The 22844-nt window shown below is 46.7% G+C and overlaps 1 protein-coding gene across 1 annotated transcript in view; it reads left to right on the plus strand.

Annotated features, from left to right (window-relative positions):
- The window catches only part of GPAT2 (glycerol-3-phosphate acyltransferase 2, mitochondrial), a 132343-nt gene that overhangs the window by 108215 nt on the left and 1284 nt on the right, over positions 1 to 22844 (plus strand). The window contains exons 17-21 of the mRNA XM_060251857.1: positions 104 to 181; positions 828 to 959; positions 5389 to 5509; positions 19673 to 19738; positions 20983 to 21038. Coding sequence (XP_060107840.1) covers positions 104 to 181; positions 828 to 959; positions 5389 to 5509; positions 19673 to 19738; positions 20983 to 21038 — 453 coding nt within the window. The remainder of the gene's footprint in view (positions 1 to 103; positions 182 to 827; positions 960 to 5388; positions 5510 to 19672; positions 19739 to 20982; positions 21039 to 22844) is intronic.

The raw sequence follows: 22844 nt of genomic DNA on the forward strand, positions 1-22844 counted from the left end.
TGACCTTAAATAAAGTTAGTGTCTGTTCTGTGAATCAGACCTATGTTGAGCTGGATCACAAAGCCCTTACCTGCCTCTGATAAATTTATTTGCTTTCTCTCAGCCATGTCAGTCTGTGTATTACTACTGCCAGATTGCTGTGGACAAGCTGATCCAGGATGGCTTGTTGGTTGCAGAAGAGGTAGGAAAAGTCATTCCTTGGGGGAAAGGGGTAGTGAGTACAGTAAGAAGAGCAGCATCACCATAGCATTTCAGCTTTGCAGAATCTCCACTCAGGAAGACTTTGCAGCGATAGTGAGACCAGCATTTCCTCAAGGCTCAGATAGCAAAGGAATATTTTCTCCCATGTTAATTAAAATCAGAAACATGCCCTTGCATCTGAAAATGGGAAAATTTTCCTGAGTATGCAAAAGTAAGGATGACATCCTTAGAGGAGCCCATCCTCTGTTTTTGCAGGAAGTACTGATGTGCCAAGAAGGAGATAAGCCCAGAACACAGTATGCAGAGAGGCACCTCAGGCAATGTTCCCAGCTATTCTGCTTCAACCCTGGCTTGGGATCAATTGAATTATCAAAAAGGCACCCCCCAAAAAAAAATCTGGAAGGAGGCAAGACCAGAACAGGGAATCATGCAGAGATACATTGGGCAACATTTGAGCTCACAGGAGTCTTTGATTTAATAAAAGTACTTACTAAACCGATATATTTTATTTCCTTATCTCAGCACATTGTTTGGGTATTACTAATCTAGACCTAGTGGCTACAGCAGGGTCTCTCCCATACCTTCTTTCCTTCATTGAAAGCTGTGGACATCTTTCCTGCATGCAGGTGGTCAGCGATCGCTTGGTGTGTGACACATCACAGAAGAACTTTGCCAAGAAACTGCTTTGGAAGGCCACGGATGACTTTCAAGACAGTGACAGTGACTATGATGAAGAGGCTGGGAAGCAGTGCTTTAAAGTACCGTGAGGCCATTCTGAATGTGGGCCCTTCACAGAACTCCCTCAGCCCTCAGGGACCCTCCCTTGGCTTCATCAGCTAATTGCTCTTCCCTTCCTTACTTCAGTAGCAGAACTGTCTTAATTCTAGAGGCATGCAAGGCCCTAGTTTTGTATTCAGAAAGCTGAATTTTGTGGCTTGATAACAATAAGCAGATATTTATAGTTGGCTGTTTTGTGTAATTTTATCTGTGTTGGTCCCGAAGAAGGAGAGCAAAGACAAGTGATGTATCTTTTATAGCCTGTCCTAATGCTTTCAAGTCTGTTTTCCAACTACAAGGCCTTGCAACTTCTGTCTGTGTGTGTTTTAACAAAACACAATGTCAGTCATGGATGCAGGAGATAACTGAAAGGAGAGAAGGAAGAACTGTTTCTCTTTGCATACTCTACCAACAGCAGGGGCAAGTCAAAGCCAGGTGTGCAGATGGCTTACCAAAAGTTACTCTCCTACGAGTCTAAACATACTTAAACTCAGCCCATTGTCGCATATTGCTAGAGCCAACTCCATTGTCCCCTCTAAGCCTTGTGTTTGAGCAGCTGCTGAATAACACAGGAAGCTCTGCTCAGCAGCAGTTTGGAGTTGCGCAGGGTCTTGCATTGCATATCCCCCCTTTTAAGATTACAGCAGTTATATTCTGCTCAGGATGTGAACTGCTCTGCTCAGTAGGGGGGAAAATTAGAGGGAACATTGTTCAGCTCCCTTTCTGTACTGAAAAGTGTCCATGCTGGGTCATCTGGAGGTGGGTTTTACTTGCCAGTAGTGACCAGGTAAGTGGTCTGGACAGAAGCTGGAAGTCTCACAAAGCACCAAGGTAGCTGTGGTTCCACCATTTCTTTTTTTTACCAATTACCCAGCCTATTTCACCCCACAGGACTCTTCCATATTCTGATTTTTGTTGCTCTTGTGCCCCTATTGCTTTGGTTTTTTCCCCCTTTTCCATACGTTTTGCTGCTTCTTTTTTTTTTGGCAATAAACAATTTTATTGGTAACATATGGTAGCAAATCTATATCTATATCTTACAACTTAAAAAAGGAAAGATTTATCTACCCCATACCTTACTTTTTCCCCCACCCCTCCCCCCATTACTTGACCCCCGCCAGTGTTATTTACTTAAAGAAAAACAAATATTAAAGGTACCCTTAACTATTAAAAAACCAAAAGTTATATTCTTGTTTTAAAAAACTTAATCATTATCAAAGATTGTCCAATGTGCTTTTATTTTCCACTCTTTTTCTACGTATCTCCTGAACTTCTTCCACTCCATCTTAAAAACTTCTAAATCATAGTCTCTTAATATTCTTGTTAATTTGTCCATTTCACTCCATGACATAACTTTTATAATCCAATCCCATTTCTCTGGTATTTTTTCTTGCTTCCACAACTGCGCATACAATGTCCTAGCAGCTGAGAGCAAGTACCAGATTAAAGTTCTATCTTCTTTTGGAAATTTTTCCATTTATAATCCCAACAGAAAGTCTCTGCAACTTTCTTAAACTCATATCCCAAGATATTAGACATCTCTTGCTGGATCATCTGCCAAAACATTTTAGCTCTTTCACAAGTCCACCACATATGGTAGAAAAAACCTTCATGCTTTTTACATTTCCAACACCTGTCTGGCATCTTATTATTCATCTTTGCTAATTTTTTAGGAGTCATATACCATCTATACATCATCTTAAAACAGTTTTCTTTAATACTTTGACATGTTGCGAATTTCATAGAGTTCTTCCACAAATATTCCCAAGATTCCATCTTTATTTCTTTATTTACATTAATTGCCCATTTTATCATTTGAGATTTCACTACTTCATCTTCTGTAGACCATTGTAAAAGTAATTTGTATACTTTTGAAATTAGTTTCTCATTGTCTCCAAGCAGAACTTTTTCCATTTTTGTTTGTTCTTTCCTTATTCCTTCAGTTTTGATATCATTCTCCACCAAGCTTTTTATTTGTTGCATTTGAAACCAATCATATTTATGACTCAATTCTTCAGCAGTTTTCAGTTCTATTTTCCCACTTTGTATTTTTAATAATTGATTATATGACAGCCACTGTTCTTCGCCTGTCTTAGCCGTTATCTTTATCACTTCAGCTGGCACTATCCATAAAGGTCTTCTCTCATCTCCATATTTCTTATATTTTATCCATGTATTTAATAGGTTGCTTCTTATATAATGGTGAGAGAAAAGACCATCCATCCTCTTTTTTCCTTAATATAAATATGCATGCCAGCCAAATTTATTTCCGTGACCTTCCAACACTAAAAGTTTTTTGTTTAACAATGTTATCCATTCTTTCATCCATACTAAACAAACTGCTTCATGATACAATTTTAAATCTGGTAGTTGAAATCCGCCTCTCTCTTTTGCATCTGACAGAATTTTCATTTTAATCCTTGGCTTCTTCCCAGCCCACACAAATTCTGAAATTTTCCTACGCCATTTATCAAATTGTTTGGCATCCTTCACAATAGGAATAGTTTGAAACAAATACATTATCCTTGTTAGAATATTCATTTTAATTGCAGCTATTCTGCCCAGCAATGACAAATTAAGCTTGTTCCATTCTAGCATATCTTCATCCATTTTATGCCATAACTTCTCATAATTATTCTTAAACAGATCAATGTTTTTCATTGTTATCTCCACCCCTAGGTACTTTACCTTGGGGGTAACTTCACAGCCCGTTAGTTTTTTATATGTTTTGCTGCTTCTAGTGGTCACTTTGATATTACATCAAGCAGGGAAATATGTCAGAGATAACAGCAATGTAATATTGAAGCAACCACTAGAGGGAAACAAAACACACGTGGAAAAGAAAAAGAAGCAGTGGGGCACACAAATGATGAGAATTAGTGTGGAAGAGCCCAAGGTCTCCAGTATCACTCTTTGGTTGATACATCAGGACCCTGAAGAAGATTGTGCTAAGGGGACAGAGCTAATTCAGGAGTTGTATGAAAAAGACAGTTGTACGGAGCAGGGAAATTTATCTGATGTGTTTGTTTCTGGCCCCATATGACAATCTGTACCTCCTGAAATTTGTTATTCTATACAACTGTTAAAAGGTAGAAGAGCCCTGTAGATAGACTATAAGTAAGGCAAGTAGCACATATCTTTTCACTATGAACGCAGTGGAATCAGTCTGCCCTGCCATTTCCTACTTTCCTAATTGTGTGCCAGGACATCAGCTTGGCTGGGCCTTTGTTCAGCTGTCACATTTTAGGGTAGGGATCTCCTGTTGGTGAGATGTGGGGAAGAGTCAGCTGCTGGGCTGTTACACTTTCCTGCCATTCTGGGGCCTGCTGCACTCCTCTCCTAGGTTTGGTTTGACGTGGGAAGGAAGCCTCCCTCCTTCTTTCCCCATCCCCATTGTAAAGAGGAACATCCAATTACCATATAAATTCCTGCTTCTTTTGTTTCTCGGCACTCACATGACACATTCTAAGTTCACAACCTGTCTCTTCAAATGCCAGCTGTGTGGGCTGCAGCTCTAAAACCTTTCTCTTGTGCTTTTGAAAGGGGAGCAGCATTCTGTGTAATTAGCCGGCTGGGGCTGAAGATGGGCCCGTTGAGCTTCTCTTGCTTGTTGCACTGAGACTCCTGCCTGGTTCTTCCCTTATCTTTTTTTCCATCTCAAACTTCTGGAAGTGCACTGCCATCTCCTGGGCGCAGGGATGCTTCTTCAAGTTTGTCTTGCTCAGTGTGCATAGATTCCTCTGGGGATGTGGAAAACTTCCCCTGGTTTCATGGCTGTTTTCCCCGCCCTGCTGAAAAGTGGCACTTCATATTTAAGACATTTAGCTGCATTTCCTAATGTGGTAGCGTGGGCACAATTGCACAGGTTGTGCTACAAGTCGCTGCTCTTTTTTCATGTAAACGTATTTATTTTTCATGAATCTACAGTAACCGTTTAGAAGCTTTTTTGCTTTGTTTGGCATGCCAGATAAAAAGCTGAGGGGACAATGTAAGCATCTTTGAAGACCAGAAACAAGTCAGCCACAGAATGGTTGTGGCAGATTGTATTTTGGCAATCCACAAAAATGTAAATTCCCAGTTGTTAGGAACCTGTTTGGTGGTGGTTAAGTGTGCAGACTTTAATCTGTTAGAACTGGGTTTGATTCCCCACTCTTCCAAGTGCAGCTGCTGGGTGACCTTGGGTCAGCCACAGTTCTCTCAAGAGCAGTTCTTTAAGATCTCTTTTAGCCCCACCTACCTCACAGGATGTCTGTTATGCCTATGGGAAGAGAAAGGGAAGAAGATTGTAAACTGCCCTAAGACTCCAAATGAAGAGCGGGGTATAAATCCTATCTTTTCTTCTCCTTTGGAGTTCTTTTGGGAAGCTATTTATGCCTGACACCCATTCTTGTCCACCTCCCCCTGCTCCAGATAAGCCACGAGGAAAACTGCATCAATGCCTTTATGTTTCTCTGCTGCCTTCTGGGCCCTTTGCTGAAGACCTTGAGGAGAGTTCTGGTCTTCCTCGGGGAGGCTGAGGGCCTCCAGACAGGTATGCTGCTTTGCCTGTTGCGAAGTTCCCTTCTTGCAACATTAATGCTTTATGAGAAGGTGGCCATCGCTCTATCCAAGTTATTTTACCCCACTGTTCTCTTCAGTGGAGTCCAAAGCAGTTTATAGAATACAAATTAAGTAGACAAATAAAGCCAGACAAGTTTCTTTCAATGTTTGGAGAAACTTTTCCTAAAAATATATCTGACTCGGGAAAAAATATCCTTTGAGTAGTTTTGTTGATGCAGATATATCTGTGGCTATTTGTGTATCTGATCTTTCTCTTGAATATTTCATCAATACATGTTTTTGGATGTATTTCAGCTAGCTTTGTGAGGCTGCTATATAGAACTGGAAATTACCTGATCTTCTTCGTGGTCTCTGTGCTTCACACTCATGGGATGAAGCATCAGCGCCGATCCCTGATCGGTAATACAAAAGTCCAGGATTTTTTGCCGCCCGACCCCGGTAGGCATGAGCAACAGCCCCAGTGTGCATGCCCACCTGGTGGGTGCGAATATCCTGCCAGTTCCTTCTTTACCACCACGTCGGATAGACACATTTTGTCATCACTCCGGTTGGTAGTTACTTAGCCTTTTTCTTCTCTGGATTTCTCTCGTTTTTTTTCTTTATTCTTCTTTTCCTTGTTATATATATTAAAAAAGAGACTTTAGTTAGTTGTTATAACCCTGTTTTGTTCTTCTTTTCCTTATTTATATATATATATATATAGAGAGAGAGAGAGAGAGAGAGACTTTAGATCTTCTTCGTGGTCTCTGTGCAGTCCCACACATGGGTCTTGCCGCAGGCAACGGATCCATACCTCGGAGCTCCAATAGCTCGTTTATAACGTCTTTTGGCGCGCTTTCCTCCCGCCCTGGGGAGCAGGCAGCGACTGCGCATGCCTGGAGCGGGGGGAGAGCGCCCATTCCACTCAGTTTCTTCTCTACCGCCGCCCGGTCAACACCTACCTCGCTGCGTTTCCTCCTTAGCTCGTTCTTCTCCTCATCATCCGCTATCACTCTTTTTCCTACATATTCTTAAATATTTCTTTTACCTTTCGTCCCTAAAAAAAAAAAAAACCAAAAAAAAAAAAGAAGAAGAACCCGTCTCTGCGCTTTCTTTCCCCTTTTCTCTCCATTCCTCCCCTCCCCTGACCGGAGCGTATGGAAGGGAAGGTGACGTTTAAAAAGTGCAGGCGCTGTGGAGCGAAAATTCCTACTACTGACGGCCACAGCTACTGTCTATTCTGTCTCGGGGAAGCCCATCGCGTGGACTCTTGCCCACACTGTGCCAATTTCGGCAAACAGGCCCGGAAGAACCGCGCAGCTAGGCTACAGAGCTTCCTGCTTGTACGGTCTTTGAGGGCTATGCCTGCATCGCCTTCGCCGCCTCCCCCACAACGAGCGGGAGATTCGGCTTCTTCGGACGCCCTTCTTTCACAAAAGCAGAAGGTGCACAAGTCCGCAAAGAGATCATCGAAGCACGCCGATACCGGCCATAAGACTTCGAAAAAGGCGCGTCATTCCGAACTATCGGATTCGGCGCCAAAAAAATCTCGTCACACCGATTCGGCTGATTCGGATTCGAGAAAGGTCCAAGAGTCGCGCTCGGCTTCCAACAGACCTAGGGAATCGACTTCGACTTCCGGAGTAATGGATCCAAAGACCTCCGCCTCAGCTCAACTCTTACTTCCGCCTGAGCTATCGGCGCCTTCCGATGTCATCACTGACATGCCGCAGCTGACGCCCCATTCTCCTACGCTCGAGGTAATACCAATCCACTCCCGCTCACCTTCGGTTCATAGCGTTGTGCCGTCTGAGTTCCTCGAGCCCGACCCTACCACTGACCAAACCCAAGCATACCTCAAGTCATCTCTCCGAGCCGGGTCCTTCCGGGACATCGCGGTTTCTCCCTTATACAGGGAATCAGCAACTCAGGTTTCCACCCACTCTCGTTCACCAACCGATCGCGCCCCCGTGCATCGAATCCGTCACCGCTCTCCAATGCATCTTTCGACTCTTCGAACCCGGTCTCGCTCCCCTCGTAGACGCCACGATTCCGGTTCCTCCACTTATTACGGCTATCAGGATTACTTTCCGCGAGATCGTTATGACTACTCGCCTTCGCGATCTCCCTCACCTAGACGCCGGTATCTCCATCGCCCTTCGCGCTCTCCTTCTGACGAGAGAAGGCGCCGCCCCCGGGAACCAGCTCCCTTCTTGGGCCGTGAGGTCCTTCCCCCTCGGATTCGACATGTCGATTCTCCTCGGCTCCGGGACTACGATCGAACCCGAGACTCGCCTCGAATCCGCTACGATTCTCCTCGGCGCCGGGACTACGATCGAACCCGAGACTCGCCTCGAATCCGCTACCAGGATCGCATCACGGAACCTGATTACTTTCCATCTCTCCACACGGAGTCACTCCGAGACTATCGCCATGCAGACACTATACCTCGCACGGCCCCTGCAACGGTCTCCATCGCTCCGCCACTAACTTCGGCTCAACCCAGATCTCCCGGAGACCATCAGCCTCAGACCAAACTTCAGGTTGCCCCTACGGGTCCGGTATCACCGCGCCACTCTCCTGCCAGGGAGGACCTCCAATCCGATGTCGAATCTTCAGCATCATCGGACTCAGAAAACCAGGATTCCGTAGTCTCCGACTCCACACCTCAGCCCCGCCTCTCACCATCGGATGCCTCCAAGGCTTATTTAAATTTGATCACCACCATGGCCGAGACTTTAAAAATCGCTCTGCCTTCTGACTCTCCCAAGGTCTCTGACATTGTACATGACCTGGTCCAGGCTGATTTCCCTCCAGGATCACTGCTACCGATGCTCCCAGTGCATCTCGAGGGCCTCCGTGAGGCTTGGGACAAACCTGCCTCAGTCCCACCCACCTCTAAGCGTTTCGAATCCCTGTATAGAGTTCATGCACCTGATGCAAAGTTTCTCGCCTCGCACCCAGCACCGAACTCTATCATCGTTCACTCAGCTACTAAAGCTAAGCCTTCCAGACATCCCACACCACCGGATCGAGAAGGCAGGAAATTAGACACCCTGGCTAGGAAGATGTTCAATCTAGCCTCTACCAACTCGAAGTTAAATAATTATTTGGCCTATTTTTCAGCCTTCATCTTCAATTTGGCTAACCAATTCACACCCCTCATTCCATCTCTTCCCGAGACCTCACAGAGAACGGCCTCCAACCTGGTGTCTGAACTTTCCAGAGTATCCAAACAGCAGATCAACTCCATCCGCCATGCTGTTTCCTGCTCATCCAGGGTCTTCGCTGCCTCTGTTGCCTTACGCCGTCACGCTTGGTTAAGATCCACTAACCTGCAACCAGACATCAAGCAGAAAATCGAAGATCTCCCTTTTGATGGTCTGGGACTCTTCCATGCTTCCACAGATGAAGTGTTAACCTCTGTTGATGATGGCCGGAAGCGTGCCAAGCGCCTGGGAGTTTACCAACCACCCTCCCAACAATTCAGCCGCGCAAAGCCCTGGAGACCATCGTTCCAGAAGCGCCAACGGTCCCCTAAGCAACAGGACTACTGGAAGAGGAAGGGCGTGCAGCACAAACCTCAGTTCCAACAAAGGCCTCGGTCACAGCAGACCAAGAAGACCTCCCTCCCCTCCAAGCAGTCTCTTTGACTTTCTTCACATTCCACCTCCTTACCGCACGCGTCTCTTTCCGTTTCTCCCGACCTGGAACTCGATCACAACCGACTCCTGGGTGCTTACCATCGTACGCCTAGGTTACGCAATCGAGTTCATTTCTCCACCTCGCCACCACTACTTCACTGCTACCCCCCCTTCTTCACTCCTCCTTCAGGAAATTCTGGACTTGCTCCAGAAAAATGCCATAGAACCTGTTCCTCCTCAACATCGAGGGACCGGCTTCTACTCCAGATACTTCCTGGTCCCCAAGAGGGATGGAGGCAAGCGTCCTATCTTAGATCTCCGGAAGCTAAACAGATACATCGAGTACAGGAAGTTCAGAATGATATCCTTACAGTCCATTCTGCCTCTGATCCCCAAAAACTCCTGGATGGCTTCCCTGGATCTTCAGGACGCTTATTTCCATGTGACAATCCGACCTCAGCATCGGAAGTATCTCCGGTTTGCCATGGGCCACGACCATTTCCAGTACATCTCCCTGCCATTCGGCCTATCCACTGCACCCAGGGTTTTCACCAAGTGCATGGCAGTGGTGGCAGCTGCCCTTCGCATTCGGAACATCCCTGTCTTCCCATATATCGACGACTGGCTCTTCATAGCACCGTCTCAACATCAACTGCAGAGCAACCTTCACACAGCTCTCACCCTTCTGAATTCCCTGGGTCTTCGTGTGAATACCATCAAATCACACCTCACACCTACCCAGGACCTCAAATTCATAGGGGCCCGTCTATGCACCTCTCTCCATCTAGCTTTCCTCCCACAGGATCGAGCGCTGACAATCATTGCCTTAGCCAGATCAGTTCAACAGCAGCCTCTTCAGTCTGCTTTCACCATCCAACGCCTGCTGGGCCTTATGGCCGCCACGACATCGGTCCTTTACTTTGCCAGGCTACGAATGAGACAGCTACAGCTCTGGTTTGTACGAGCCTATCATCCTCAACTGCAACCGCAGAGCGTTTTACTCACCGTTCCCCAGAGAGCACTTCTTTCTCTCACGTGGTGGACTGTACCCGACAACCTCCTCGCAGGCATGCCATTTCTACCGACTCCTCCGATGGCTATTGTAACAACAGACGCCTCCAAGTGGGGATGGGGAGCCCACTTAGAGGACAAGACTGTCAGAGGGCTTTGGACTCCCTCGGAGAGGGTCATGCACATAAACTGCTTAGAACTGATTGCTGTGCACAGAGCGCTCCAATCATTCCTTCCACTGATCAAGGGTCGGCACGTTCAGATCTCCACAGACAATATGGCAACAGTTTTTTACATAAACAAACAGGGGGGTACCAGATCCCTCCGGCTGTGCCGTATAGCCATACTGCTCTGGGAATGGTGTGTCAAGCACAACATCTACATGACTGCCATCCACCTCCCGGGTGTGGAGAATCTTCTGGCCGACTCTCTCAGCAGGATTCGCATAGACGACCACGAATGGTCCATCAATCTAACCTACCTCCGTCGCATCTTCCGGTGTTTCGGAACGCCCAAGGTGGACGCCTTTGCTACCAGGGACAATGCGAAGTGCCCTCGATTCTATTGCAGGAGGGGCAACGATGCCTTCCTACATATCTGGAGAGGTTCTCTTCATTACATCTTCCCTCCAACCCCCCTACTGACACGGGTGCTGACAAAGATCACACGAGACGGCACGGACTGCATCCTCATTGCTCCTTGGTGGCCACGGCAACCCTGGTTCACCAGGCTTCTGCAGATGTCCCATCACACCTACCGCCGCCTCCCTCTGGTGGGCGACCTCCTCTCTCAGGCGAACGGCCAGGTATTACATCACAACCCTCAGGTTCTGGCCCTAACAGCCTGGAGGATACACCCTCATGTCTCTCCGCGGAAGTAGCTAACATCATCCTGAACGCAAGAAAGCCTTCCACCAGACTTTCGTACCAACGCAAATGGAAGCGCTTCTGTTCATTTGCATCATCTAATCATCTACAACCACAATCAGCACCCTTGAACCTGATCCTTGATTATCTACTGTCTTTACAGAAATCAGGACTATGCTACTCTTCTCTAAAAGTCCACTTATCTGCCATTTCTGCGTTCCATCACCCAGTTGAGGGCAAGACTGTCTTCTCTCATTCCTTGTCCAAATCATTCCTCAAGGGCATGTTACACCTGCACCCGCCTGTCAAACCCTTTGTTCCGGCTTGGAGCCTATCTTTAGTTCTCTCCTGTTTAATGAAAACTCCCTTTGAACCCATGGCTACTATAGACATCAACCTTCTCTCTTGGAAGACGGCATTACTAGTAGCCCTTACTTCGGGTAAACGGGCAAGTGACTTATGCGCCTTCCGGCACGATTCTCCATATACCATTTTCCACAAAGACAAGGTTGTCCTGCGACCTGACCCTGCATTCCTTCCTAAAGTTGTCTCCCAGTTCCACCTATCCACTTCGACTTCTTTACCAACGTTTTTCCCCAACCCTGCCGACCCAGGACAACGCGCCCTACATTCCTTGGATGTTAGAAGGGCTTTGTCTTTCTATCTTGCTCGTACACAACCTTTCCGTAAGGACCCTAATTTGTTTGTGGCCTACGGTAAACCTCATACAGGACACAAGATTTCTACCCAGAGACTATCTAAATGGGTAGTTAGTGCCATTAGGTTGTGTTACGAACTGGCTAAGCAGCCTATACCTGAAGGCCTTAAGGCTCACTCTACCAGAGCGGTCTCGACGTCTTCGGCCTTTCTGCAGGGCGTCTCTCTAGAGGACATCTGTGCTGCTGCATCGTGGTCCTCTTCATCCACGTTCGTCTCCCACTATGCCCTAGACGTTCGTGCAAGACGAGACGCCTCCTTCGGCCAAGCGGTCCTCAAATCCATCTTCCACTGAAGTTATGGGTGAGTGCATCTGCTTCCATCACTATGTGATATTCTATGATATGATATGTTTATGTGACTAATTCTCCCTTTTTTACCAGCACCCTCCTCCAGGTCATTCAGCTGGCTAGTCACCCATGTGTGGGACTGCACAGAGACCACGAAGAAGATAAACAGGTTGCTTACCTGTAACTGATGATCTTCGAGTGGTCATCTGTGCAGTCACACACGCCCACCCAGCCTTCCCCGCTGCTGGTCTCCTGTAATTGTTGCTTAACTTTGTATAGTGTCAGTGCCAGTGGCGGCTGGAAGAAACTGAGTGGAATGGGCGCTCTCCCCCCGCTCCAGGCATGCGCAGTCGCTGCCTGCTCCCCAGGGCGGGAGGAAAGCGCGCCAAAAGACGTTATAAACGAGCTATTGGAGCTCCGAGGTATGGATCCGTTGCCTGCGGCAAGACCCATGTGTGTGACTGCACAGATGACCACTCGAAGATCATCAGTTACAGGTAAGCAACCTGTTTTTAGTTGTTACAACCCTTCAGGGTTCCCCCCCCTCCTCCCCCCACTCCTTGTCTATGGAAAAGCGTTGGGAGTTTTTCAACTTCAGGAGCAAAATTCCTCCTCCAGATGGACACTCTTTTTGTTTGCTGTGCTTTGGGGAAGGTCACCGAGTGGAATCCTGTCATCACTGCTTGAAATTCTCTAAGCAGACGAAAAAGAATCGAGCTGCAAGGCTTTTGGCGGTGCTGTTGAAATTGACTCTTGCGCTGCAGATGTTGACATCGGCGCCGACTGGTGCTTCGATGGCCGCCCCAGCATCGACATCGGTTCTGGCCTTGTTATCGAGCCAACCAACTCAACTGCTCCAGGGAACTGACCGCCCCCACAAGTGTGCGGGCTCAGCATCCCAGTCCGAACTAAGAAGGCCAAAGGGATATGGGACTCTCGCTCCGCTGAGTCCAGGAAGCATAAGGATAAGAAGAGGCATCAAGATTGGCAGACCCCTTCTCCGCCACCGAAGGACCCGGCGATCGTTTCGGGGGAGCCTCCAGAAAAAATCCTTGCTTCACCGATTCGACCGAAGAGCTCCTCGGGTCCGACGGATGTTATGCATACCTCCCTTTCTGATCGGGAGGTTGACCCTACAGAGCGGTCGGCTGATTCGAAGGAGGGCGATCCTAGTTCGGCATAAGACTTTGAAGTCTCGCAGCCGAGGGACCAGTCGACACCAAAAATGCCACTGATGCTCCAGCCTGAGAGGTTCGTGGAGACTTGGGATCCTTTTTGACGTCCGCATTCTTTACCCAACTGGGATCCATGACCGTGGGCTTATCCCTTTGGGGACTACCCCTACCATTCACCTTATCCCTCCTCAGAACCCAGACTGCGTTCAACATTCTGAGGCCCCTCACCACTCCAGAGTCTCAGCACATTCACGACCTGATCACCGAGGTTCATCGATGCCGACTTCGACCCCGAAGTTGGTCAGGAAGCTGGCACGTTCCAGTGGTCCAGACGTCGAGCAAACTTCCTCGACTAGGATTATTGTAGATGTCCCAGGCTTACCATCTGCAGAGAGTGCTTCTTCCTCTCCATTGACCTCCAATGAAGATGAGCAGGAGCAGTCGGGCCAGCAGCAGGAAGAGTCTTCATCAGAATCCAGGATAGCTGAGGATCTTCCAATCTCTCCTTCTGAGGATTTGAAATCCTGTGGGGAGCTAATTAAAAGAATGGCAAACTCCTTGTCTTTGCCAGTGGTCCAGCCTCAACCAGTCATTGATGATACAGTCTTTGACATTATGCAGAAGGACACCTCCACAACTGTAGTCCTTGCAAGCCATTAAGGATCCTTGCAAGTTTATCTTGCAAGCCATTAAGGATCCTTGGTCCAAGGCTGCCTCAACACCTATCTCTTCCAAATGTATGGATCATATGTACAGGATCCAGGAACAGGGTGCAGAGTTTCTTTTTAATCATCCACGCCCCAACTTTGTGATGGTGTCGTCCTCGTCCAAGGCCAAGAAGACCCACGCCTTGCCTCCAGATAAAGATGGGAAGAGGACTGATACTTTTGGCAGGCGCTTTTATTCCACGGGCATGCTTGGGATAAAGATTTCTAATTACTCTGTCTGCATGGCAAGATATCAGTATTCACTTTGGGAGCAACTCTCACTGCTGTTAGCTGCTTTACCTGAGGATAAGCGTAACCAGGCAAAAAGGGCCCAGAGGGAGGGGATGCTCCTGGCAAAAGAACAGCTGCAGGCCTCTAAGCACGTGATGGACACTGCAGCCAAGACACTTACATCAGCCATTACATTGCGTCGTCACTCATGGCTTCATTCCACCGCCCTCCAGTTAGACACCAGATCCTGGGTTGAGGATCTCCCCTTTGAAGGTGAGGGTCTATTCAGCTCCACTACGGATGCAGTCCTACAAGAAATGGACAAGAGTATTAAGACATCAACGTAATCTGGGAGTACCTTCATCTTCCTCTCACCCTGGCAAGCCTCGTTCAAGAAGCCCTACCACACCATATCCTCTGAAAGTTCGTGGAAGCTGCGCATGGGCCAGCATGAGGTTAAGAGTTCCTTCGCTGCAGGAGGAAAAGCCAAGTTTTCTTCTTTTTCCTCTCAAATAGGGAAGTTGAAGACTAGCAGGAATCCCAAGCAGGGACTTTGACTTTGGCACTCTCCCTTCTCCACCCCACCTCCTCCAGACCCACCCACCTCCACAGATTTCTGCAAGCATGACAGCAGATCACCACTGACAAGTGGGTCTTGTCCATCATACAGGAGGGATAGAATTTGTTCAGCCCCCTTCTCATCCTAGATTGGTGATCACACACCCTACAGCTGTTCTACTGGAGGAAGTTCAGAATCTTCTCAGCAAGCAGGCAATAGAACCTGTTCGATCATCTCAAGGGTCAGGGGTTTTACTCCAGATACTTCATAGTTCCCAAGCAGGATGGTGGACTTCGTCCGATCACGGATCTGAGGGGCCTGAACGAATTCATTGCTTATCAGAAGTTCAGAATGCTGACCCTGCAAAGCATTCTTCCACTCATCAACAAAGGAGATTGGATGGTTACCCTGGACTTGAAGGATGCCTATTTCCACATCAGCATCCTCCCCAGTCACAGGAGGTTTCTTCGTTTTGCCATTGGGACGCACCATTTCCAATACCAGGTGATCCCTTTTGGGCTCTCCACAGCCCCCAGGGTCTTCACAAAGACCATGGTTGTTGTGGTGGCTTACCTTCGTCTCCAGGGTATCATCCTTTTCCCCTATATAGATGATTGGTTGGTGGTTGCTGTGTCCGAAGCTGTTCTCAGAGCGCATTTACAAGTGATTCTCAATCTTTTGAGCGCACTAGGACTTCTGATGAATGTAAAGAAGTCTCACCTGGTTCCAGTGCAAAGAGTTCAGTTTATAGGAGCGATTCTGGACACCACCTAGCACCTAGCGTTTCTTCCAGATTCCCAAGCGATGGATGTCTCCCTGGTTCAACTCCTTCAGACGGTGAGATGTGCTTCTGTTCTGCAGATCCAACGTCTCTTGGGCTTCATGGCGGCTACTACCAATATTCTGCGCTTCACGAGGTTGAGGATGCGAATCCTTCAGCTCTGGTTCCTCAGAAATCACAATCTGGTGAGAGATCTCCCATCCAAGATTCTGCAAATTCCTTCGCTGGTCCTATGCTCTTTAGATTGGTGGAGGATGAAGCCCAATCTTTGCAGAGGAGCTCCATTTCATCTCTCCCCTCGATCACGGTAACGACGGATGCCTTGCTGTGGGGATGGGGAGCGCATCTAGAAGATCTTTGCATAGGCGGCCCATGGCCCCCGTCAATGACTCACCATCACATTAATTTCTTGGAGCCCATGGCAGTTCATCTAGCCTTAAAGTCGTTCCTACCCCTGATCAATGGTCAGACTGTAGCTGTGATGTCAGACAACATGACGGCTGTGAGTTATATAAACCATCAAGGGGGGATTGTGTCCAGAAAGCTGTGTGCGTTGGCGATGCAGCTTTGGGAGACCTGCATAGCCTCCCAGACCTTCCTTGTAGTCACCCACCTGCCAGGGGAGCTCAATGTTCAAGCAGACTCCCTGAGCAGGGGGGAGGTTTCCCATCACGAATAGGAGATGAACTGGAGAAACCTCTGTTCCGAGCTTGGGGTCATCCCAGAATAGACATATTTGTCACAGCAGACAATCGAAAATGCGAACAATTCTGCTCCAGAGGAGGGACAGACCCAAGGTTTCTAGGGGGAAGGTCTTCTACTTCCGTGGGCGAACAAGTTCCTCTACCTGTTTCCACCCTTGCCTCTCCTCACCAGAGTGCTTCACAAGTTGGCCCAGGAACGTCCAGAGTGCATCCCAGTTGCTCCCTGGTGGCCGAGACAGAACTGGTTTCCTGTCCTAGCCATGGCAGGGGAGTGTCACAAGTTTCCGTCGGAACCGGACCTCCTTTTGGCTCAAAGAGGTCGCCTGTTTCACCACAACATCCCTCATCACAAATTAACAACTTGGTGGGTCAGCTTTTAGAATTCTCTGACAGAGTAAAACATGTGATGTTGAACAGTAGAAAGCTGTCAACTTGCTGCTCCTATGCGGGAAAGTGGTCGAAGTTCCTCTCCTTTCTGCGGGACAAGGGTATCAGTGCACGTTCTGCTGGTCTTGAGCTTATGTTTGAGTTCTTTCTGACTCTTGTTGATGCTGGGCTTAATCATTCCTCGATTTCAGTATATCTGGCTGCCATTTTGGCTCATCACGACCCTGTGGATGGCGCATCGATTTTCACACACCAGCATACAATATGTTTTTTGAAGGGTCTCCTACGGCTTCACCTGCTGTCTAAGGTTCCTCCTCCTGCTTGGGATCTGCCGTTGGTCCTGGAACGGCTCTCGAGGCAACCCTTTGAACTCTTAGTTACCTGCCCATTGCATCTTCTTGCCTGGAAGACTGCCTTCTTAGTAGCCGTCACTACGGCCAGGAGGGCAGGTGAGTTAGTGGCTTTGCGGTGTGATGCTCCATACGTCTCTTTTCAGGATGATGGGGTATCCTTGGCCCTGGACATTTCGTTCCTCCCTAAGGTGGTGTCCAGTTTCCACCTCAATTTGGAAGCGTTTCTGCCTACATTTTACCCTTCTCCTTCTGCAGAAGAAAGATGTCTGCACGTGCTGGATGTTAAGAGGGTGTTGTTGTTTTTTGTGCATAGCACCAAAACTTTTTGAAAGGATCCCAATCTATTTGTCTCCTATGCGGTCTGTAGGTTGGGTTCCAAGATCTCTGCACAGAGGCTTTCTAAGTGGATCACGGAAGCCATTAAACTCTGCTACCTGTTGGCTAAGCGTCCCTTGCCAGGGCCGCTCCGTGCGCATTCCACTAGGGCTATGGCTACATCCACAGCGTTTCTGAAGGATGCTTCCTTGGCGGACATCTGTTTGGCTGCAACCTGGGCATCTCCTCATGTCTTCATGCGACATTATGCCCTGGATGTCCGGAAGCGTCGCAGAGCACAGCTGGGTGCCCTGGTCCTTCAAGCTGCTACTTCTGCATAACCGCCAGCTCCCTCCTCCAGGTAAGCCTAGCTTGCTAATCTCCCATAAGCGTGAATCACAGAGACCACGAAGAAGATAAACAGATTTTCTACCTGTTAACTGATGATGTTCAAGTGGTCATCTGTGCATTCACACTACCCGCCCTCCTTCCCCTCTGCTGCCGGTCATGGTACTCTTGATAGGTGGTGGCAGGAAGGAACTGGCGGGATATTCACGCCCACTGGGTGGGCATGCGCACAGGCGCTGTCGCGCATGCCTATCGGGGTCAGGCGGTGAAAAATCCCGGACTTTGGTATTACCAATCGGGGATTGGTGCTGGCGCTTCATCCCATGAGTGTGAATGCACAGATGACCACTTGAAGATCATCAGTTACAGGTAGGAAACCTGTTTTTCCCTGCTGCGGAATATCCAACATGATTCAGAACACTCCCAAATTCTGGGACTAATGAAATTTATCCTGTAGAATTTCAAGAATGCTTCAGGTGCTGAGAACCAAGAGGGAGAGAGAGGAAGCTGGTCCATGAAACAGCTGTTTGGGGACATCTCCTTCTATGGCCAGTATAAGACCTGTCTTCTGATATTGGAGGCCAGGTCTGCCCCTAAAATGTAAAGGGATTAGAGACTTTGGGTAGACATGGTCTTGATTGGGTAGACATGGTCTAGGAGGCTGGGTCCGCCATGCATAAGAAATAATGAAGCCATTGTTTCCTATGAATGGCAGAGGGGGGACAGGTATTTTAGACACTATTGTTCAGCAAGACCAGCTTCCACTTGCTATCTCCCTTCCTTCCTGCTTCCTCTGGGTGGGTTGGGGAATGGGGAGGAGGAATTGTTTAAAATGGATCTGAGTTTTCAACCCCTCCATAATTGGGGGTAAAATTCCCCAAATGGTGAGAAAAGTTTTGAACATTGGTGATAACTAAAAGCACGGTCTCTCCAATCTGGTTCCAACATTAATCCATTTTTTGGATGTGTGTATGGATTCTGTTTTGGCAAACTCTTTGCATGTTGTTCCATGGTAAGATAATGCTAAACAGATTACAGACTAGTAGTTTTCCCCTGGACCCTTAGAACAAAGCTTTCCAAACGTTCTGTCTTTGGACAAACACTTCCTACATATCAGCTTATCTACTGTAGAACCTCTGTTCATTGTAGAGGATGATAAGGTACAGTTCATGTGGAATTGGTTTATTAGGATGCTTTGTTGGTTCAGAAGTGAGAGCACAGCCTGGACCACACCCCACAAAAAGCAGTCATGTCAGACAAGCAGTTCATCAGGGATGTCCTGTCCTGGAGTATATGAATTACTAGTCGTTGTTCTGCATGCTCATGTTAATATAAAATTGGATTGTGTTTTTACCAGTTTTGCATTATATATTTCTAGTCATTTTTTAATATGTTACTGGTTCATGGTTTTATTTTCTTATATGGTGCTATATCCCATTTCATCTGTTTGCCATTCAGGAGTAAGTTTGTTGGCAAACTATCCTGAGACTATCCTGAGACTGGTATAAAGGGTTGGGTGTAATTTTTCCAATAAAGGAAAAATGCAGTCTGAGATACTATTTGCTCCTCCTTTGATGTGATGTCTTACTGTTATTTTGTATTTAAATGTTGACCCAGTATGATATTTTTTTGAGGGGGGGGAAGCAAACTGATGAAGACCATGCTTTTCTGTTCTTCTAGAAAATGTACATTATATGGTCATGCAGCCTCAATATGCAAAGAGGCCATGTTAGCATTTTAAAGGGACACAATTTGTTTTTAAAGGATACTTTAAAAAATGCTAATAGAGTGGGCAAGATGGTTTTGATTAGCAAAATCAAGCTTAGATTGATCACTTAAACTCTGTCTCCCTTCTGTGTATAGCCCAATGCGAACTGCGGCGCTGCACAAGCCTGCAGTTTGCATTTCATAGGCAGAGTTGGGTGATACTTGTCTTGCAAGTTTTTGCCTGTAGATTTTATTTGGTGATGTTAGAGACTTGTTAGTGACCCTAGAAAAGCTGGCTTGCTTATTGGAGGATGCTTCCTGGTCTTTTTCTGACTACATATGCTTCCCCTCTCCCAACAGAGTCATGGTACATGGAGAAACTGCACCAGTTCTTGGTGAGGAAGGCAAATGAAGACTGTTCTTTTGGTAGGTGTGAAGGCATAGGGAGGATTCAGTGACAAGAGTTGTAGGCAGCTCGTAGAAGTCTTGTTGATCAGTAAATGATGGCATTTGATCTTGGTTCTTTAATTTGCCTTTTCCTCTGTTCCAATTCATCCTTGGTAAGTCCCACTACACAAAGATTTGAGAGTGTTAAGATGAGATGAGTGTTACCACAAGAAGAGGTTATAGTAGTCCAGAAGGTGATGCTTTTGAGTTGCATGGGATTCTTGGCGGAACAGGAATGGTATAAAGGCTTCCCCCAACCACCAACCCTATGCATGTTTCATGTACATACAAGATTAATGCCTGTTGTGTGGCAGATTCTTCTTATTCCTCTCTGTACAGAATGGCTTGGAAAGTTTTTGTATTAATGTGCAATGAACAAAAGACTGTTTGCTGTTCTGGGAACCTGTGCACCAGAGAACTTCTTTGGAGGTCTTGTCCCTTCTGTCCTCATTTTTAGATAGGTAGCTGCCTTTTCAGTTGTAGTACCCCAGCCTATGACATGCTTTCCCATATCAGGTTCTTGTTTTGTGTAAAAAAAGAAAAGAAAATAGTGCTAGTACTCATATACAAGATTGCACTGATTTCCACCATTTGCCGCCTCAGGACTTGGCACAGACCCAAAAAGATGCTGGTACCTTATACCAGTGAGTGCCACCATTAAAAAGCCTTGCCCATATCCATTTGCCTGGCACTGAGTCTTATCTTTTGACCAGACTGAAACATATTTTCCCAGGCATTTTGATCAATACAGAGTCACTTGTTTTGTTCACATGTATTTTGCCACCACAACATGCCTTTCCCCCATTCTTGATGTCTTTCTCATTATATGCTGATGGTGATATTTGAAAACATTTAAAGATGTTACTACTATGCTGCCCATCACTTGCTGTTCCCCTCATTGCAGATCAATAGGACAACAAAATAGAACTGGTAGAATTGTCAGAATTTCATTTAGGGAAGCATGGGAATTGTAGTTCAGTAGGCAGAGAAGCTGCAGCACAGTCCTTGCAGAACTACCGTTATATAGTATCGGTGATTTTACTAGTGCTACGTTGGCAACGCTATGAATGACTCCCTATATTTAGACAAGCAACTTATACCAGCCAGTGCTGCCCATCTAGTGCCACCTTCCCTCCCACTTGTTGCCACAAGATTCCTCTGGAAACCAGACTTTCTTTTCTTTCTTCGCCTGTCTCATTTTATAATGCTTTCCTTCTTTTTAGAATGTGCCAACAAGACTCTGGCTGCTGTCTCAATCTCCATCTATAAGGAACTGGGGGTAAGGGTCCTTCTCTGGTGCTTTCCTGAAATGCTGGTAGTATTAGCTGTTGAAATTCACACCCCTGAATGTTCCTTGCTGTCCATGCTTCATTTCATCTGGTTCTCATTCCACATCTTTGATTATTGTGTGGGTTTAGAGGATGAGATGAAATCCAGATGAAAACTGAAATGCCATCTCTGCCCTAAAATTACTAAGTGGCCTTAAAGGGGTTTTGCCTGCTTTAGTCCCCCACCCCCATTTTGCAGTATATCACCAGCATACCTTACAGGACTGTTGTAAGAATTATGTATGTTTTGAATAATGAAAGCATGCTTCAGATGCTGATTATTAATTCCATTTCACTTTAGATTGCTTTTCCAGAATAGGCCTAACTTACTGCATTTAGATCCTTGTCTGATCTTAACTAGAGGACTGTGGACTGGACTTTAGGATAGTTAAGTGGATAGGGAACTGGTTGGAGAACTACACTCAAAAGAGTAGTTGTCAATGGCATTTCATCTGAAGGGAGGGAAGTGTCCCCTGGGGTGCCACAGGGCTCAGTTCTGAACAAAGTACTTTTCCATATTTTTATAAATGGTCTGAATGAAGGTGTGGAGGGGGCTACTCATTAAATTTGCAGATGACACCAAATTGGGAGGAGTGAGATTGGACATACTGGAAAATTAGGCAGATGTGAACAAAATGCAATTTAACAAGGATAAGGGCCAAGTTCTACATTTGGGTAACTAAATTAGGAACAGACATACTGAATGAGGGATACACTCTGAGTAACTATGTGAGTGAACCAAGATCTTGGGGTATAGATGGACTGTAAGTTAAATATAAGCAGCTGGTGATGCAGCGACAAACAAGGCCAATGTGATTTTGGGGTGTATCAGCAGAGGCATAACATCCAAACTGCAAGATGTCATAGTCCTACTGTACACTGCATTGGTCAGGCTGCCCCTGGAGTATTGTGTGCAGTTCTGGAGGCCTCACTCCAAAAAGGATGTGGACAGCTGGAGTGGGTGCAGAGGAGAGCGATGAGGATGATCAGGGGCCTGGAGACCAAGCCCTATGAGGAAAGGCTTAGAGACTTGGGAATGTTTAGTCTGGAGAAGAGGCGGTTGAGGGGGGCATGATTGCTCTCTTTAAGTATTTGAAGGGCCGTTACTTAGAGGAGGGCAGGGAGATGTTCCTGTTGGCAGCAGAGGATAGGATTTGCAATAATGGGGTTTAAATTTAAAATTGAAAGAGGCTTATCATAGACTTATCATTACAGTGCTCTAGAGCCACATGTTTGCCTCCCTCCAATGCTCGACCAGAAGTCAGGGATTTAAATTAAGGGTGGGAAGGTAGTGACTGGATATTAGGAAAAACTTTTTAAAAGTGGAATCAGCTACCTAGGGAGGTGATGAGCTCTCACTCACTGGCAGTCTTTAAAGTGGCTGGACAATTCTTTGGCTGATCCTGCATTAAGCAGGGGGTTGGACTAGGTGTCCTGTATGGCCCCTTCTAACTCTATGATTCTATGATCCTAGTTCCTTACCCTCACCTCCTAAAATCCCCAAGAATCCTAGTGTTTTTTTAAACAAGAGAACAATATCCTAGTTCTCATAGTAACAATAAAAGGCATGGGCAGTTTTGAATTTCAGTATGGCCTCCTTTCCTTCCCTATAGATCCCATCATCCTGTCCCTCTAGTGCAGCGTATCCAATTAGTGTTGAATTAGGAGATGTGGGTTTCAAATTCAGCCTCTCCACCAACTCCCAGGATAACTTCTGATACAGCTCAAAGCGCCCCTTATCTGTGCTGCAGCACACA

This window comes from Heteronotia binoei, chromosome 12 (assembly GCF_032191835.1).
Source record: "Heteronotia binoei isolate CCM8104 ecotype False Entrance Well chromosome 12, APGP_CSIRO_Hbin_v1, whole genome shotgun sequence".
NCBI classification, from domain to species: Eukaryota; Metazoa; Chordata; class Lepidosauria; order Squamata; family Gekkonidae; genus Heteronotia; species Heteronotia binoei.